This window comes from Talpa europaea, assembly GCF_964194135.1.
Source record: "Talpa europaea genome assembly, chromosome: 14".
Taxonomy (NCBI): Eukaryota; Metazoa; Chordata; class Mammalia; order Eulipotyphla; family Talpidae; genus Talpa; species Talpa europaea.
Window position 1 is genome coordinate 22,521,699 of NC_140082.1, and position 20,770 is coordinate 22,542,468.

The following is a 20,770-nucleotide window of genomic DNA, read 5'->3' on the forward strand; positions in this document are numbered from 1 at the left end:
AGCTAATACAATTAAAATGACTAAGGTTTTTTTATGTGGCCAAAGAAAATCATGCTTGGAGAGTAGATCAAAATAATCTTTTATTAAGTTGCTACCATTCCTCCACTAGATTACTCAATATGAGAGTGGCTGCACAGTTAGGACTTGGTTTGAATGGCAGAAGCCTCTGGAAATCTGGATAGACAAAGGCAGAAATAACTGTTTCTATTTTTAGGAAGGGTCCTTCTTAAACGAAAATAAGTTTGAAAACTTAACAGATGTGGCAAACACTCTCCAAGTCAGGCAAACCACCTTAGGAAAGAGTCAGGTTGGCAAGAGGGAGCCTTTTCTAACAAGTCAGTATTTTCTGCATGGGTCTTCCCCCCATCCTTCTAGTCTAGAGGATTCTATCTGAGATTCTATGAGTGCCAAGGGCTTTTAGTCATAATCTCTGACAATTAGATCAATTTCTTTTTTATAATTGTGGAAGATGCAAAGAAGGGGTGGGAGAATGGAGCAATGACAGCAGATTGCTGTGTGGAAAGAAACAAAAACAGGAGCCTCCCAGGTGTTGCAGGGGGTTAAGACGCAGCACTATGAGGCTACCTGCAGCCACTGCAGCAAGAGTTCAATCCCTGGCCAGGGAGGTGACCCACATGGCACAGCAGACCCCTCCTGTCTCACCCGCTGCTCCCCTCAGCAGTATATTTCAGTAGATCTGCCTGTTCTGTTCCCCACTCTGTCTCTAGTGAATCCTCTCACCTCCCCCCTCTGCCCCTAACACCTCTGGCGTGTGCCCCAGTTCTTGTATGCATAAATAAATAAATCTTTTGTAAAAAAAAGAAACAAAAAGGAACAAAAATGGAAATCCACATTTAATGTCAAGGAAAAATGGCCACTATATAAGTACAGGACTATTCTTCCTGAGATTCCTTCTTTAGAATAAAAATATTTCCTCAAGCTATTATACAGGGATAAAAGTAAAGTATTAGAATCTAACTGACAGGCAAATGAAATTGTCACCAGGGACTTTTAAAACTGATAGCATAACAGCTAGCAAATGGAATTTGCGGTCCCTAATAAAGATTTATATTTTTTATAATATGATGATGAATAACTTTTAATGATGATTTATATTTTTGTAATATGATCTCAACTGTCTATATTACATTAAATATATTTTAAAACCCAATAAAATCTGAGAGCCAGAATATAGCACATAAATTGTATCCACAACCAGCATCCAGCACAAAGTATCTTGATTTATCGAACACCACAGGAGGAGTCAAAAGGCTATTAGGTCTTCATCTAGAACTGCCATCTTTCATTAATTTGCAAAAACAATGAACACAAAGGGAGAGGGGAGAGGAACCTATTCTAAGTTCTCTAGGTCATGTAGAAAGCATGGAGCTATTTGGCCACATACACAAGAATCTGCAAGAAAGATGACATTGTGGACATAACTAGGCACTATTCAAAAAGGGATGCCCCACACATCACTATGGCAAGACTGGCAGAATCTACAGTGCCACTGAGCATGCCCTCAGCATTGTGGTAAACAAACACGTTAAGAGCAAGATTCTCACCAAGAGAATCAATGCACACATTAAGTCATCTAGAGCTGAGATTACTTCCCGAAATATATGAAATTCATCAGTAGAAATCAGGATCTAAAAGACAAATTAAAAAGAGTTCTTCAGGCCTCCTTGGTGGTGCAAGGGGTTAAGAAGCAGCACTATGAAGCTATCTGCAACTACTTTAGCACATCCCTGGCGAGGGAAGCACCCATATGGCGCAGCAGACCTCTCCTGACTCACCTGTTGCTCCCCTCAGAAGTGTATTTCAGTCAATCCACCTGTTCTGCTCCCCAGTCTGTCTCTGGTGAATCCTCTCACCCCTGCACCTCTGCATGTACCCCAGTTCTTGTATGCATGAATAAATAAATCTGTTTTTAAAAAAGGAGTTCTTCAGGTAGAATAAAGATAATTCCACAGAGAAACAGGGGACTTCAGGAAGAAATGAAGAAGAGAAGGTATAAATATGAAGGTGGATATAAATGAATGTCAACATATACATTAATAATGATTTGTGGTGTTTAAAAAATGCATGACAATAATAAAACAAAATATGGACAGGTATTAATGGAATTTGTGTTCTAAGATTAGCATTGTTGGAGTAGAAAAATTAATAATTTTTATATGACTATAGTTAAGGATGCATTCTGTGATTTCCAAGGTAAAATTTAAAAAAGAAACTTTAAGTAATGTATACCAATAAAGAGAAAAACAGAATAAGTTTCCTTTCTGCCCAAAAATGTCTCAAAGAAAATTATTTAAAATTTTCAATAGCAAATTATTCAAGACTCAATTTTATTTTTATTTATTTATTTATTTAAAGATTTGTTTATTTATGTATACAAGAGCTGGGGTACAGGCCAGAGATGCAGGGGGTGAGAGGACTCACCAGAGACAGAGTAGGAAACAGAACAGGCAGATGTACTGCAATACACTGCTGAGGGGAGCAGCAGGCGAGGCGGGAGAGGTCTGCTGCGCCATGTGTGTTGCTCCCTGGCCAGCTGGGGGATGGAACTCGTGCTGCAGAGGCTTTAGATTGCTTCATAGTGTGGTGCTTAACCCCTTGCGCCACCAGGGAGGCCCCCAGGACTCAATTTTAAAACACTACTTCCTCTTAGTGTTGGTCGAACCAAATGCCTACCACCATGTGATTTAATTACTTTTTGATTTAGAGCCATTTTTATGAAAGAACAAATTCACAGACTTAAAAGGAAAAAAATTTGATATTTTATTTGAGCATTTTAAAATTTAATAACCACTTTCATTTATTATCACTGAAATCTAACAGACTGTCATTGTAGTTTATCTATGAGTAAAAAGGTTGAAACTGGAATGTTCAATACATTTAAAATTTTAGGGGAGGGCCTCCCCGGTGCACAGCGGTTGAGCGCTGGGTTGAGAAGCTGCCCGCAGCCTCTGCAGTGCCTGTTTGATCCATGGCTGCTCCCCGGTCCCCGGAGGAGGGTCCCACATGGTGCACAGACCTCTCCTGCCGCCCGCTGCTCCCCTCAGCAGTGTACTTCGGTCCTTCTGCCTGCTCTGCTCTCCGCTCTGGCTCTGGTGAATTCTCTCACCCTCCCGCGCTTCTGACTGTACCCAGTGCTTGCATAAATAAATAAATAAATAAACAAACAAATAAATAAATAAATCTTTAAAAAAATTTAAAAATAAAAAAATTTAATTTTAGGGGAAAAAATCATACATCCTGTTGATCATCCTAGCTGCCTCCCAAAGCACAGCTCGTCCACATCCTTCTCCCGGGTACCATTCTCAGTGCTGGTACGGCTGATGTCTTTAATCTGCTTTCTTTCCTCTTTCCATTTGATCCCTTAGCTATATTATCTACAAAGGACTTAACTTGCAATGGAAGTTCAGGGTAGTTTCGTAGGGATTTTTGGTTTATAATCCATCACCTCCTAATGTCCCAACAGTGATGCCTTCTGGACCCAAGCAATGCCTGCACAAGTCTATTTGATGGAAATGGCTCTGTCATTTTGTGAAATTCTACAATCACTCCTAGACCAAGGTTGATTCCAGATAAATAAATTAGGGAAATTGTGACTTGCCTGGTGCCAGCTGCAAACTTAAACTCCTTTGACAGCAAATAAAACAGGTCATTCCTGTGAGTTATGAAAACTGAGGGTGTAAATGAGGAAGTAGCAAGGGAAAGGACAGAGTCGGCTTTTCCTTGGCTTGAAGTTCAGTGCCACACTGTTGATGCAAAACCTCTGACCAGCAGGTCCAGGTCCACCAGGAAACATGTGGCCAAGGTGGGCGTCACACTGCAAAAGAGAGAAGCCAGGGTCATTTCTCAACTGAGCCAAAGATTTTTGTGTGAAACCAGATAGGTGAACCCAACAGGGCACACATCCCCTACCCATCTTCCTGTCCTCCACGCCCCCCCCACTCCAGTGTCTGTCATCTGGTGGTGGAAATTCTACCCCAATGAATGTGGGAGTGCAGAAACAGAGGAGTGGCTCAAGAAGATGCGGTGTATATATACACAAAGGAATACTGCTCAGTGATCAAAAAGGATGAACTCCTGCCATTTGTGGCAACATGGCTGGAGCTAGAAGGGATTATACTAAATGAAATATGTCAGGAAGAGAGACAAATACCAGATGCTTATCACTTCTATATGGAATATAGAGAAACCGGACAAAGGGGCAGATAAAGCCAAACTAAAAAACTAGCCATAGAGGGCCTCCCCGGTGGCGCAGCGGTTGAGCGCTGGGTTGCGAAGCTGCCCACAGCCTCTGCAGCACCAGTTCGATCCCCGGCTGCTCCCCGGCCCCCAGAGGAGGGTCCCACATGGTGCGCAGACCTCTCCTGCCGCCCACTGCTCCCCTCAGCAGTGTACTTCGGTCCTTCTGCCTGCTCTGCTCCCCGCTCTGGCTCTGGTGAATCCTCTCACCCTCCCGCGCTTCTGACTGTACCCAGTGCTTGTATAAATAAATAAATAAATAAAAATAAATCTTCAAAAAAAAAAATCTAGCCATAGAAAGTCCACTATGGAACTGACACATGCAGACGTGAGGGGAAGGAGAAGGAACAAGCACAGTGGATTACGGTGGTGGATCATGGGTGCTCTGGTTCATGGGAGAGTTGTGATAACATCGCCAGAAGGGGAGATCCTGTGCTTCCAAAATACGATGTAAACCAATGTTATCTCAATCAAAAAACTAAAAAAAAAAGGAATAAAAAAATGCAGAGTACATTAGTGATAAGTAGCTCAACTTTATCAGTGAGACTATAAGTTATTTAATGTAGACCTTGACTGGCTTATCTATAAAATGGGGATCATAATTATACCTACTATTTAACAGAGTTGTAATAATGGATAAGATGCATGTAAAGCATGAACACAATTCCTGGGTAAGTTCTCAATAATGCATTAGCCAGTGTATTATTAGTGTTTTTTCCTGAAGATAACACTGTGCTGTTTATCTGCTCACCTCTCGTGTGTCACAAAGCGAGGACACTGAGTACCCAAGGATATCAAAAGGAATGTGCTGCCTGGAATGAATCCACTCTCTCTGCCAGGCTCACAGAGGGAAGAATGTGCTGATGTCACCGCAGTGTGGCTCTGTCTGGGCCACACGCTGCAGAAGGGGATGGAGGCAAGAGATGCTGCCTGTCCCTGTTCAAACCTTCTTCTGGAGCCTCCTTCTGCTCTCATCTCTGGAAGTGAGAACCAGGAAAAACTACTCAGTGAGTGGGGCAGGAAGGACTTACCTGCAGAGTCCAGGATGATGGGAAAGAGGGAGCAAAGGCAGCCCAAGTGGACCCCGATGTGTTTCAGGGACAACAGTCCCCAAGGGAATAACAGGACATGAGAATGCCCGTGCACCGGGGCAGTGTCAGGGAAAACAGCAGGTACAACGAACACCCACCTGCTTGCAGACCACCTCAGTGAACACTAATCCCAGGGAGGTGTCCACTTGCTTCAGGATCCCCATGTTACTCTCGTCAGAGCCAGATGTACCCTGAGCCTCAGAAAATGAAGGCCATCCAGAGCCGGCAGTGCTTCTCCTCAGAACTGGAAAGACATTGACACGTGCAGTTGCTATAGAGACTCTTATTAACGTTCCAGCGGCATGTCAGGCCACACTCATTCTCCTACTGAGCAGGACCCGACTTCCTCTCTCTCCTGCCAGATCCCAAGGCCAGTTACTTGAATCAGTGGGTCCCTAGGAATTTTGCCCGCTGCACCGTCACTGTGAGAGACATGGCCTCATCACAGTGAAAGGATTGCTTGTGCCTTTGATGCTAACGGCTTCTCCTGCAATGTCTGAGGAGGACCTAAATACACTGGCAGCTTTGTGAACTATGTGGCCCTTCAGGAAGCTCTAATCAAACCCATGTGCTCTAACTGTAGAGAAGGGGAAACACGAAATGAAAAAGCAGTCAAAGGGGGCACCAAGGATGGCACATCCCAGGAACAGGAGAGCTGATGAAGCGGCCATTTTGGGTGGACCACTGTGGACCACCTGAGACCACCTGAGACAGGAGCATGGCGGCCTGCAGGGATTCACAGCTGCCGCCAGGACTTCCTTGTCGTGGAGTCAGGCAAGCTGTGTGGCCTCTCCCAGATACTTCTCATCTGTAACATGGGAATAATATCTACTTTATGGAGATATTTGGGGGACTTAAGGAGATACTCTGTGGAGCACATGGTAAGTGCTCTTGAATGCTGGCTGTAATTAGTGTTGATGAGGAAGCATCCTGAGTGAAGACTCACCTTTTGGGGGACACCCAAAAGGAGGAGGGATGCTGAAGGCTGTGGAGCTGGAGGAGGTGGAGCTGGAGGAAGGCAGCAAGCAGATCTACTCACCTAAGACCCACTCTCTAAGTGCTTTGAAAGAGGAGGCCCCTTAAATGGCAGCAGGAAAAGAGGTTTTTAAATTTTAAATAGTGGGGAGATGGCTGTCTATCTGAGGAAAAGAGAGAACTACAGATTTACAATTCATTTCTTCTTTAGACAATCGAATCTTCTATGTGCTTCTGCATACACTCTGCTATGATGTAGTTTTGGCTTAAGTACCAGAAAAGGATGTGGTTTCTGAGATATGCTATTTAAAAAAGAAGAACCATGTAAAGACCCGAGACCATGCTTTGAAAATCAAAGGTCCAACTTTTAGGAGTAAGGGCCTCAACTTCTGAAAGACATGGGTGTGAGTCAAGGCTCAGTATGTTACATCTAGGTGAACTTGGCAAATTATTGAATATTTTAAAGCCCCAATTTTCTAATTTATAAAATGGTAATGGAATTATTACATCACAGGATGGTTGAAAGGATTAATTTAGATGCTTTCAATCTATATAGTGTATCAACATAATGTTGAACAAATGGTACATACTTTAGTACTTATTTTTTTATTTAATTATTACTGATTTTTCCATGAAATATGAGGAGTCATGAGTCCAATTATAAGAGTCTTCACATTCAGTTTTGGTGCTTTGAAATCCTTTTATATGGTTTCAAAAATACTCATTTGAACTGGTCTGGCCTAGGGCAAAACTTCTTAAGTATCTGTAATCATAGCCTTTAAATCCTCAACATTATATATAAACTAGTGATCATTAAAGGAATTTTGATGGAGAATTATGAAAATAGTCATTTTAAGATTAATAAAAATTCATTTAAAAGATTTTATGGGGGTGGCCTCACTGGTGGTGCAGGCAGTTGAGCACAGCGCTGTGAAGCTGTCCACAGCCTCTGCAGTGCCGGTTTGATCCACCAGCCTCGGAGCAACCCACATGGCAAGCAGACCTCTCCTGTCTTGCCGGCTGCTCCCCTCAGCAGTGTATTTCGTCAGTCTGCCTGTTCTGTTCCCCACTCTGTCTCTGGTGAATCCTCTCACCCTCCCGTGCATCTGGACTGTACCTTGACTCTTGTATAAATAAAATAAGTCTTTAAAAAATAAATAAATAAAAGATATTATGGGAAATAATAAACCTTTATTGATGCAATTAACAGAATCCAGAGATTTTTCCAGGTAATGTGAGAAGCCCGTGATACATAATTTAAGACTGGGAATCTAGATATTAAGGCCAATTAGTAAATCCAATATACATATTTAAATGATTAGCAGTTAAGGCCCATCCTTGAAAAATTAAAACCATTCTGGACCATCTCTTCTAGCATATACTTGGAGGTGATTTCTTTGTTTAGTTTGTTAATGTATTTATTTGCTTTTTTCACCTTTGTTTTGAAACGAAAATATATTATTGAGCAAATGAATATAATAAAGATTCCAGCAGAACTTCCAGCCCAGGTGCAATGAACACTCCAATGCAGGCATAATCAACAAGTTTGTTTACTTACAGCTCCTTCCCTTTCAAGATTCATGGCCAGGGCCTCAACACTCTTATCTACAAGGTCGGGCAGCTGACCAGCTGGTTTCTCTCTCCAAGGCCATCCCCGAATGCCTGCATCTTTCCCTCCTTGTGTTGCCCCCTTGTCTGGGTACTTTACCACAAATGGTTGTGTCTGCTGAAAAATGATGTTATCAATGTAACAGTTATGGACACAGTTGTGTATAAAAGGAACACTTGGTCTTTAAACCGGTGCTCAGAACTTACAGGCCTACCCAGGTCTGGGACCTCATACATGAGTAATAAAGTTTCTCCTGACCTCACCTTTCCTGAAGTACTGCTTGTTCTTCCTCTGCCTGGGTAAAAGGCTAGAATTTATTTCTACAACAGTTTCTGGAAATTCCACAGCCCCAAAACCAACAGTAGAGGCATTCAGTGATGACTGGCCCCCATAATACCTTGGAAGAACTTCCATCTCCTTGAAATACTAGGAGTCAGCACACACACAGAATTTCAAACAATGTTACCAAGCTACTTGTAACATGTAGGCTATCAGGATGTTATCTAAAAAGTGAACTAATTTCCTTCCATTCTAAGCTTTATGACCATGAAATATGTGATTCCACAATAGATTTTTAAAAAAGATTTATTTATTTATGCATACAAGAGCTGGGGTACAGGCCAGAGATGCAGGGGGTGAGAGGATTCACCAGAGACAGAGTGGGGAACAGAACAGGCAGACTGACTGAAATACACTGCTGAGGGAAGCAGCGGGCGAGACAGGAGCAGTCTTCCGCGCCATGTGGGTTTCTCCCTAGCTGGCCAGGGATTGAACTTGTGCTGCAGAGGCTGCGGATTGCTTCATGGTGCGTTGCTTAACCCCTTGCGCCACAAGGGAGGCCCCCACAATAGATTTTAATAAACACTTCCAGAATTGGCAAATGGGGACGGAGGAAGAAGGTGGCATACAGAGGAGCCAGGTGAGGGGGGTAATGTTACACAATTCTGAGGCTAAGGAAGTGACAGTCTGAGATCCCCAGGGGAGTGACAATGTCTTCAGAGTGTTCTTGGCCTAGGTTTGAGGTCTGGTTCAGAAACCCAAGGTTAGCGGTCTCTGACGTAGAGTCAGCAGCTCTCCCAGAATATGCACCATATTGGCAGGCCCTGGAAGCAAGGCAGCAGGCAGGAAGAAGCTGCCAGGGAGCAGTGGCCCCACATCTAGTTGGCTCTATAACTGTTCCATTTTGGGTGACTGACTTTTCATTTCCTTTTGACTCTATGCACAAATTTGAAGGGATGTTTCTCTTTTTCTCTACCTGCCTCCCTATTATTAGGCCGGACACTGGAAAGAGACAGACAGAGGGAAAATAAGGACCAACAAATATATATTCCTGAGACTATCCTCTTTAATGGGAAGCTGGGTCAGGAATATAGTCTTCATGTATGAACTCTCATTAATTAGACTATATTCTTAAGAACTCCTCATTATCAACATACATGCAGGTATAGAGCCCTCAGGATCTCCCTCTAGGGCTCTATCAACACTAACATACAACGTGAGTGCTTGTCAGGTATCACTCTGATACTTTTATAAGTATTAACTCATAACAATGTTCGCATAACAAGTTTATGAATTCAGTGCTGCTGTCATGCTCATTTTATAGGCAAAGATATCAGAGCAAAGAGACTAAGAATCTTGCCCCGGCTACACAGCAGTGGAGCCAGGATGCACATCCAAGCAACGTTAACCACTTGACTGCTCTGTCCTAAAAACAAATAAATGTTTAAGAAGAATACGTTCTAGAATAGAAAAGAATCTTGTGAACACATTCTTTTTGCTTAGTAGCTGCTGCTGCAGTGGGAAAACATAATAGGAAGAAGCCCAAAAAGAGTTTAAGAAAATGGAAACATGTCAACTAAGACTAAGTGATGAGAAAAGAAACAAATAAGGTTAGTGAATTGACATTTCGATAAACTGGCCACGGGGTAAAATGGGATTTTGGAGAGAATCAGCTGGTTTTCCAATTAGTCTTGGTTGCTTTACTGCCTCTAGGCCCTGGGGTTAGTCACATAGTATCTTTAATTTGAACTAGCATTGTGCTAACACAGTAGCATGAAGTTTAAATTAATTAAAATTAAAAATTCAACTTTTAATCACATTTGGTGTGCTCAATAGCCACATGAGATTAGTGGCTACCATACTGGGTTGAACAAATACAGAACATTTACATTTACAGGAAGTTCTACTAGGAAGAACTTTCTGCTCCAGTCTCTCAGACTCCTTCCTGCTCCACCATTCTCTGATTTCATGAATGCACCTGCATACTGGCCATGGGGGTATGGTGGGCACTGTATAGGCAGAAGGGCTCATCATTACTAGCGCAGACACTGGGACACCAATAAAATACAAATATTAAGAATATAATAGATGTAGGTGAGTGCTCCTACAAGACTGACTTATCATGTTTTGTCTTTGCAGTCCAGTGACAGAAAGAACTTCTGTCTGGTTTCTGCACATGGCAGTCCTTCACAATTGTACAACCTGGTTCTTGGGCTGCATACAGGTTGTGCCTCAATTCTCCTCCTCCTCCTCTTTAGCAGAATCAGAAGTGAAGGAAGAACTAATGTCTCAGAAATTTGAGTCCCACATTTTACTGTGGCCAAATAAACCATTTCTCCCAGTTTTTCCAGGTGTAGGGTAAGGAAAAAGTATCAGGTTTTTCTGCCCTCCCGCCATTAGGATGGATGAGGAAACCTATGGTCCTGAATGCATGCCTGATGGCGGGCACCTGAAGTGGGTACACCTGGGCTGAGAGACTGAGTTTATAGGGGCGGCGTCATGGGGACACCAGCAGAAGCCAAGAATGAACAGAAGCTGAGAGAAGAAGAGAAGCAGAGAGAATACCAGAGAGAACCCAGATAGAGTGAGGCTGGCAGGCCTCCCGGCCCCCCAGCACCCCTGCCTGCCATGTGCCTGGTAAGTCTAAATAAAAGACCTGCAAAAGCCACTGAGGACTCTGACTCCTCCTTTACCCAGTCTGCTGGATCAGAAAACCTGCACTGTGTCATTCCTGCCGCTACACCAGGCATTGTTGGGCTGGCTGCCATCGTGGATATCTCTTCATGAGCCAGTGAGTGAAGGGATCAGGCAAAGGCCTGACCTTCCCTGAATATGGAGGAAAATCAATCCTAATTGTTCCTCATCCTTGCATGTGGGCTCTGGCTTCCAAGTTCGGTCCACATTAGCAGCCAGGAAAGCCAGACCTGCTCATAGCCCAAAGGACATAATAAGGCGCTGCCCTAACAGAAGATTCACTGAGCTGAGCTGACTTGTATTTTATTCTAAACTCATTTAGGGTTGATTCAAAAGAAACGAAAACATCTTTGAAGTTCTGGAAAACAGGACTTCAAAGATGCTTTTCTTCCTTCATCAAATCTACTTTTTAAAGACTGTTTGCTGCATGTCTAAACAAAAAAGGTTTTGTTGAGAGATTTCAGATCCTGATTGACTTAAAAGGGCTTTGAAATCAAGAGACAATTAAATTTACTTATAGCTGCATAGAAAAGGGCATGGTATTCACTACTGTCAGGCATCGTGGGCAATCTATCCTCATAAAATTCTACATTGCCTAAATTAAGTTATAAACCCATTTTCTCTGGGAGAGAGCTTTAATCACATGGCCAACCACATACTATTACAGTTTAGATTTCTTTAAAAACTTCCCCAGGAAAAATCCCTATTTCTCAGGGATATAGAAAAGAAGAATAAAGGCTAAAAAGTCTTGTTACCTTCTCTGAATGCCAGAAACAGCAAGACAGGCAAATATCTTATAATGAAAAGCTCTCCTTATAGCAGCAATGTCAAATGAGAAGTGCAATTAAAAATAATAAGAGTATGCATTTATCCAAGGTCTCATATAAGATGGAGTTTATGAACCTGGAGTTATCTTGTTCTTCAGTGCCTCCTGATGCCTCACCTCACCCGAACAGCAGGCTGTCACAGCATACAGTGATACATTCCTGATTCCTTGTTATCCAGGTATATCCCACTGAAAGGCTAAAAGAAATGAGACACATCATGTTTAGGTTTCTCACATCGGCTGGAGATGATCCGGCAGTTTTAAACCCAATATTAAGCACCTTAATAAAATAATTTTTGTACAAATTTGACAAAGTGCAAATGAGAGAAATTACAGCACACCCAATGAAGCAGCACGTGGGCTAATTCACAACCCAGTGCTTATTGTGCCGAATATTCAAATGATGACTTTAATTGTGCTTCGTATTTACATAGCACCTTTTATTCAAGAACATCAAAGTCTGAGAAAAAGGCCAGAGAATAGTCCTCTGGATTGCGTAAGATTTTGTTCTCCAATTCAAGAGTTAATACAGCAGGAATCAAGTTCACTGTCTGAAACTTTGAAATCTCCAATTAAAGGTAGAGTGTAAATATAGACAAAGCACAGCTCAGTGAGGTGGGTCTGTAGTTTTAATATAATATACTCCACGTGGTGGGGTATACAGACACTTATTAGCCTGTAGTCAGAACAGGTGAGGGATGGAGGGCAGAGCGGGATCTGTGCAGGGGAGGGCTACAGGCTTCTATAACTGGATGGTGCTGATGTCCAGAGCAGACAAGGGAGGGACCAGATTTGCAGAGTTGCCAACCAAGAATTAGGTTTTGTAGTCAGATCTGTTCCAATGCCCCCACCCCACACACCCCAAAACACCTAATCAGAAAATGGTAAATGAGTATCACTCACCTGTTCAGTTCCTTTTTCTCTGGTGACATAGAATTGCTCTGGAGTTAGCTTCTTTTGCCATTCACTCTTGGGGAGAGTTGGTTCATGCTTTGTAATAGACCCTGTATTGTTAAATAGAATTTTTTTTTTAAAGGCACATGGCCTTTTCTTCCTTAATTTTCCTCCTAGGGTATGCTAACCCCAATAGAATAAGTCATTCCCTGCCTCTCTTTCCCTTCCTTCCTTCTTCACAGGGACAATAAAGTTCTGGTACAAAATGCTTTAATTGACTCATTATATTAAAAAGAAATGAGTAATAAGTAGAGAGGCAGTTTTCCAGTCCCCCCTGGGGCATAGAAGCTAAAGAAGTAGCTGAAAAATGAAACAACGCAGAATAAATTCTCCTCAGGTACCTAAGGGTAGAAATTGATCCTCTCTCCCAATTCTACTTTCAAAGGAGTAGTTCCTGTCAGGAGACAGCTGGGAGTAGCTGAGTGATTGCAGAGAAAAGATCGCTGAGCTGGCGGGTTATTAAACTCCTCTCCCTTGCTGGTTTATAAAAGATATCTCTGATTTTGTTTGTCAAGGGAGGTCTTATTAAAAATTCTTGTGTGAAAAAAAAGAAGAGACTCCTATAACATACAGTCCTAAGGGGGAAACTGAGACCTGCTATAATCTCGGCTTCATGGTTTTGGTCGACATTTTGTCTGCCTTTTTTTCTATTTCCTTTGGTCTCCATCTTACTAGTTTTATTCCAGTGAATGTAAGCAAAGTGACTAGAACAATACTGTTAAGCTAAAGGGGAGCTGGGAAACTTAATGCATATGCAGATGTTTTCATCATTCAACATTAAGAACTTGAAAGGGTCTTACAATCTGTTCAACTCTTCCATTTACAAATGAGAAGAAAAGAGGCCCCAGGGGTTTCATATCCTGTCCACAGCATTGAAGGTGAAATATTTAACACTGTTGATGTCACCACCCATATATCAAACACATCAGAAAATCATATTTGACATTCATTTTTGTTTACAACAAAAAAGTCCTAAATAATCTTTCAGCAAGAAAAGACTACCATCTTCCTCACCAGTTCGTAATGCCACACAATATGCTGTTTTCAGGGCCTCCCCGGTGGCGCAGCGGTTGAGCGCTGGGTTGCGAAGCTGCCCGCGGCCTCTGCGGCGCCGGTTCGATCCCCGGCTGCTCCCCGGACACCGGAGGGGGGTCCCACATGGCGCGCAGACCTCTCCTGCCGCCCGCTGCTCCCCTCAGCAGTGTACTCCGGTCCTTCTGCCTGCTCTGCTCCCCTCTCTGGCTCTGGTGAATTCTCTCGCCCTCCCGCGCTTCTGACTGTACCCAGTGCATGTATAAAAAAACAAAAACAAACAAATAAATAAATAAAACATGCCTCTATTAAAAAAAAAATATGCTGTTTTCAGTAATACACATAGATTACTCATGGCTGTTTGCATTTTATTTATTTTTTTATTTTTTATATATTTTTTTAATTAATAATTTTTTTATTTTTATATTCCCCATACAATTGCAACCCCCTTATTTTGACCCCAATCCCTCCCCTCCCCGCCCCCACCCCCTCTGGTTCATAGTTTTTGTTGATTTTGATTTTCACTTTCTTATAATTATTCATTTCCTGGTCACTTATTAAGTTTTCTAGATTCCTGCTATGACTGAGACCATCCGGTATTTTTCTTTTTCTTTCTGGCTTATTTCGCTGAGCATGATCCCTTCCAGCTCCATCCATGTTGCTGCAAACTGCATGTGTTTATCTTTTTTGAATGCTGAGTAATATTCCATGGTGTATATGTACCACATCTTCTTGATCCAGTCATCTAGTTTTGGGCATTTGGGCTGTTTCCAAAGCTTAGCTATTGTAAACAGTGCTGCTATAAACATAGGGGTGCAGGTGTTCTTTGGAATTGATGTTTCTGTGTCCTTTGGGTAAATACCTAGGAGTGGAATTGCTGGATCATATGGAAGCTCTATGTTTAGTAGGTCCAGAAATCTCCACACAGCTCTCCATAGTGGTTGGACCAGTTTGCACTCCCACCAACAGTGCAGGACAGTTCCTTTTTCTCCACACCTTCGCCAACATTTGTTGAGAATGGCACATATTTTTTAAGATTTATTTTATTTATTTATTTATACAAGTACAGGGTACAGTCAGAAGTGTGGGAGAATGAGAGAGCCAGAGCCAGAGCGGGGAGCAGAACAGGCAGACAGACCAAAGACACTGCTGAGGGGAGCAGCGGGCGGCAGGAGAGGTCTGCGCGCCATGTGGGACCCTCGCCATCGGCCGCGGATTGAACCTGCGCTGCAGAGGCTGCGGGCAGCTTCCTCGCAGCACTGTGCCACCAGCGGAGGCCCCTGTTTGCATTTTATTAAAGGAATCTTATCTGTTAAATACATTGAAAGTGTTCTTTCTTAGATACTTAAAATAGCGGCTGTTACTGCACGAGAGAGTGACAGTTGTCCCTTGAACTATGCTTCCATAACTCAGATGTCTTTGGGTTCATTTTTCTCTGGATATCTGTGATTTGCACAGGCTCTCTCTCCTGTTGGTTGTATGGTCCTTGAGGTGGGCTTTGATTTTCTCTTCTTTAAGGGAACCAACTCTGGGTCATATGGTCACTTACTGGTTATCTCCGTCTGGTTTCACAACTTTTCTGACCAAAGTCAAACACTGCAAATTGCCACATGTGAGCCAGCCTCTTTTTAATAAATACCTGTTCAATCTTAGAGAAGCTTTTAAGAAGTGGGATGAGAAGGATTCACAGTCACTTTAATCTGCAGAGACAGCCTCCTTTCCACCTGGTGCCTGGGCTGTTTACGTCTTATGCTCAGGACGGTTTCCTAGCAGAGTGTGTCTAGAAAGATAGCTCTTTGACTCAAAAGATTATTTTCTCCAGGATATTTTTTTTTAAAGATTTATTTATTTATTTATTTATTTATTTATTTATTTATTTATTTATACAAGCACTGGGTACAGTCAGAAGCGCGGGAGGGTGAGAGAATTCACCAGAGCCAGAGCGGGGAGCAGAGCAGGCAGAAGGACCGAAGTACACTGCTGAGGGGAGCAGCGGGCGGCAGGAGAGGTCTGCGCGCCATGTGGGACCCTCCTCCGGTGGCCGGGGAGCAGCCGGGGATCGAACCGACGCTGCAGAGGCCGCGGGCAGCTTCGCAACCCAGCGCTCAACCTCTGCGCCACCGGGGAGGCCCTTCTCCAGGTTATTTTTTAAGATTACCAAGTTCAACATGTGCCAAACACTGTGGACAGTGTAGCCCTTCACCACAGATTACCTGTCATTTTTCACAGATGCCTAATTGCTCCTTGAGCTTTTATGGTTTCCTTGGCATTCTTTTACTGATGGATATTTGGGTGGTAGCCAGTTTCTGTTCTCAAGAATAGTCCTGTTAAAATCATCTTTGTACCTAGGGGCCTCCCTTGGTGGCGCAGGTAGGTGAGTGCCGTGCTGTGAAGCTGTCTGCAGCCTCTGCAGTGCCGGTTTGATACCGGCCAGCTGGCAAGGGTCCCACATGATGCGGCAGATCTCTCCTGCCGCCCGCTGCTCTCCTCAGCAGTGTATTTCATCAGTCTACCTGTTCTGTTCCCCGCTCTGTCTCGGGTGAATCCTCTCACCCTCCCACGCATCTGGCCTGTACCCCAGTTCTTGTAAAAATAAATAAATAAATCTTAAAAAAAAATTTGTACCTATAGCTTTATCCTTTTTTTGATTTCTTTCCTTAGAATATATTCTCAGGAGAGTGTGTCTGGTAAGTTTCACACCTTCACTTATGTATTGGTGGCTGGTCAAGTTTTAACATTACTGAAGAACTTCATTCCTGGGAATTCACAAGCTTGTTTCTGACAGCACCAAGTGCAAACCTGGAGACTTTTTTTTTTTAATAAATTTTATTTTTATATTCCCCATACAATTGCAACCCCCTTATTTTGACCCCAATCCCTCCCCTCCCCACGCCCCACCACCCATAGAGTGTCTCTGGTTCATAGTTGTTTGTTGATTTTGATTTTCACTTTCTTATAGTTATTCATTTTCCTGGTCCCTTATTTAAGTTTTCTAGATTCCTGCTATGACTGAGACCATCCGGTATTTTTCTTTTTCTTTCTGGCTTATTTTGCTGAGCATGATCCCTTCCAGCGCCATCCATGTTGCTGCAAATTGCATGTGTTTATCTTTTTTGAATGCTGAGTAATATTCCATGGTATATATGTACCACATCTTCTTGATCCAGTCATCTATTTTTGGGCATTTGGGCTGTTTCCAAAGCTTAGCTATTGTAAATAGTGCTGCTATAAACATAGGGGTGCAGGTGCTCTTTGGAATTGATGTTTCTGTGTCCTTTGGGTAAATACCTAGGAGTGGAATTGCTGGATCATATGGAAGCTCTATGTTTAGTAGGTCCAGAAATCTCCACACAGCTCTCCATAGTGGTTGGACCAGTTTGCACTCCCACCAACAGTGCAGAAGAGTTCCTTTTTCTCCACAATCTCGCCAACATTTGCTGTTGCTAGTTTTTTTAATATGTTGCATTCTCACTGGTGTAAGATGGTATCTCATAAACCTGGAGACTTTTGTGCTGAAATCACTGTCCTGTGAAAGAGAAAGATGAGAGCTCTAGCCCATCAGGCAATAAATGTCATCAGGTTAGCTAAATAGAGACACCAAGAGATCCTGAAGGTCCAGACTGTAAGTTATTTTGGGTCAGGTACCACTCCACTTTACCACTTCTTTTATTCATTTAACACCACATTTTGAAAACTTCCAGGGATAAAAAGTTCCAAACCGCTGGGTCCATGTTCAGAGGAGTGAGGTGTTTCTTAATGTCTTCAATGGACACCCAACAGAATCGGATTCAAAGACAAAATAGTGGGGCAGCTGCACATGAAATCCATCCCTGGAGGGCGGGTGCTACGTCACCCCAGGAGCATTAGAAATGATGCAGTCACAAATGTCTCTAAGATAGGCATTAACAAGTTTAACAAGTTTGTCTTTCTGTTATAGGAGCAGGGAGAGAGGCACCCCAGACCCCGCAATCCTGCCTGCTCTAAATAGATTCTGCCATCCACTGCATCAACACAAAACATATAAGACTTTAATGGGAAGGAACTTTAATACAATTAGGAAACAATACAGGAAAGGCAAAGAATATAGTTTCTAAATCAAGCACCCAAAGTTACCCGTCCCTCATGGGTAAACATCCATCCAAGCAGGATTGGTCCAGAGCAAGGCCACAAAGCCTGACAGAAGTCTAAAGCCCCTTCCAGTGGGGACACACAGAAAAGGATCAGAAACAACCAGACAAGTCTGGGAGGAAAAGAGCAAAATCAAAATCAAGACAAAACCCGCCATTGTTATCCTCCCTACAGGTTTCTCACCAACATCTGTTTCAACCAGTCCATGACCAAAAGGCAAGCACAGTTTCTTCAAGTGTCTCTCAGCTCCGTGTTCCTCCTCCAGACTTCCTTCTGGCTGTCCATCCTGCTCCCTTCCTTCCTCAGTCCCTTCTCCAGCTTCCTCTTCTCCCTGCTCAGCTCCACCCTCCCTAGGGCAGGGCAGGAAACCTGGAACCTCCCCCTTTCCTTGGGACCACCCTGTTACATTTCCCCTAATTCCTGACAGGTTTGTCTTCTTTATGACCAGTCCCTCAGATAAACTTTAACAAGTTTAAAAGTTTGTCTTTCCCCTATTTCTTGCAATTTCCCTCTTGTTTGACAGGTTTGTGTTTAGATAACAAGTCCTCCTGCATTTCAAAGAAGAGGGTGTTTGATGAAAAGCAAGGTAGTGTCCTCCCGTCTCCAGGCTAATGGATCCCTTCCCTCTCCCCTTTGCAGACTCTAGTTCATCTCCCAATATTTTTCCCTTTGTATAAATACCCCCGCACTCTGCCAAAGAGCAGGACAGTTATCTTTCAGACATGAGTCTGCTGCTGTCCTCATTTGTGGACAAATTAAACCACTTTCCTTTTCCTCAAACTCTGTTTTCTTTTATTGGCTGAAGGAAACTGAGTCCAGCGTTAGTTATAGGGAGACACTGAAAACCAAATGGAAAAGAATTTAAAATTCTACACAAAGTTGAAACACCTGATTTGGAAGAGAACCCTATTCTACATTGCAAAATAATTGAGTTCGCTGTTCTTTACTTCATTAAATTGGTAATCATGACTCGATAAGCTAAATCAATGAATCCATCTTTAAACAGGAAACATGTCTCATTGGCAAGCAGAATCAACTCCTTTTATGTAAATGAAGTAGATATCATAAAGGTAAACTAAAGAATACATTGAACACCACTTCTGAAAATTCAGTGAGCATGGATAAGAGTCGCGCCCCCGGGTGAGCTGAGCCCACAGGGGACTGGAAGGAGGTTCAGGCTGTGGGGTCAGGGGCCGTGGGTCTGCGAACCCCGAGTAGCCTGCTCGGCCGCCATCTTGCGACCTGCAGGTTGCCTTCCCGCCCAAGGTTGGAGCCAGCTGGTCACTCAGTCAGAGGCCAAACTGAGAAGGTGCCTTTTGAATCCACCCAGAGGTCATGGCCAGATCGCTCAGGGAAGGGCGAGCAGCACAAAATGGGGCCGGGAATGCCCACCCACCTGCTGGGGTGGCAGGGCTGAAGACCAATGCATGACAAGGGACCTCAGAAGCTGCTCAGCACCCACCTTGTTGATAAGATGGAGACTGTGATTTCCATGACCACACCCCTTCATCCTGCTGCTGAGAAGTCCCTGGGGCCAGACTCCCCACCCCTGACGCTGCCCTTGATGGAGCACATTTTCTAGCTTCATCCCTCCTTTCTCTCTTTGTCAAAAGGGAAACTAAAGTGAGATCCACACAAACTTAAAAAGTGGGCCTCCCTGGTGGTGTTATAGAGCAACCCCGATATTAAACGGGTTCCTGGCTGTGGGTCCTCACCCGCACGCTTTAAAATACTCTAAATACTTTAAAATACACGCTTTATGAATACTCTACTACAGACACACACAAAAGGGTTAATAAAAGGTTTATTTACAAGGGAAAAGGAAATAAGGAAAATGTACAACTCAGAGAGAAAATAGGGAAATAAAGTCTTTAATGCGTCCTACCCGATCCGACGACCTGGAAACCCAAAGTCACTCTCAGAGCTGGCCGGACGCTGCGAGCTGGTGGAGAGCCAAAAATGGGGGATCCTCCAAAGCCCACGTGTCTGCCTTTTGTATCCACCTGGCTGCTTAACCCCACCCTCAGGTCCCAGCCACCTTCCCTTTGGTGGTGATGGGATTTGGAGTTCCCAGTGTCTTTGGCTTTGGCCTGGGGTGGGGGTGGAGTCCACAAAGCCTATATGGAATTAGCTTTGGGACATCCTTTTCCCCCCTAACAGTGGCACAGGGGCTAAAGAGTGCTGTTTTCACCAGCCACTGCAGCAGGAGTTTCATGCCCCTGCAGCCAGGGAGCAACCCACATGGTGCAGCAGACCTCTCCTGTCTCGCCTGCTGCTCCCCTCAGCAGTGTATTTCAGTCAGTCTGCCTGTTCTGTTCTCTGCTCCGTCTCAGTCTCAGGTGAATCCTCTTGCCCCTCCCCCCCACCTCTGGTCTGCACCCCAGTTCTTGTATGCGTAAATAAATCTTAAAAAAAAAAAACAACAACCATCACACACAAAAAAGGCGACCAACAGAAAGGGATAAAGTGTTTGCACACCCTGCATCTGACAAACACTGACACAGATGCACACACCCAAGAGCAATGAAACCAATGACCCCGATACACAGCAGGCAAAGGAGTCCCGCAGTCACTTCTCAGAGAAGAGACCCCCATCGCTGTAGACATGTGCAGACACTTTGAATAAAATGAACCACAGGAGATGAACCTGACTGCTGTGAGATGGTCCAAGAGGGAACATACCATGACTCCTGAAATGCAGCAGTGGGCCAACCCAATTGACAACAGCTAAGCAGACCCCATGCACCTCCCGGTGCAAAGACAAGGCTGGGAAACAAGGATGCCCAGCCCAGAAGGACAGGAGGGGGTGCTGGATCGTTCATGGAGTGACCCCTGCCCCTGGGGCCCAAGGTGGAGGGTTCTAGCTCTTTTGGACCCTTTCCTGAATTGGGGCAGCTCTCGAGACTCAGTGGTCCTGTTTTGGGT

At 43.7% G+C, this 20,770-nt stretch overlaps 1 protein-coding gene across 1 annotated transcript; it reads right to left on the reverse strand.

Moving 5' to 3' along the window:
- Nucleotides 1–3,667: 3,667 nt before the first annotated feature.
- MSRB2 (methionine sulfoxide reductase B2) lies at nucleotides 3,668–19,079 on the reverse strand (the record flags this gene model as incomplete). The annotated part of the gene is given in 7 exon segments (XM_084253237.1): nucleotides 3,668–3,835; nucleotides 5,447–5,573; nucleotides 5,575–5,592; nucleotides 11,854–11,876; nucleotides 11,881–11,928; nucleotides 12,635–12,735; nucleotides 19,055–19,079. Coding segments are annotated over 7 exon segments (510 nt in total).
- Between the last annotated feature and the right edge of the window lie 1,691 nt (nucleotides 19,080–20,770).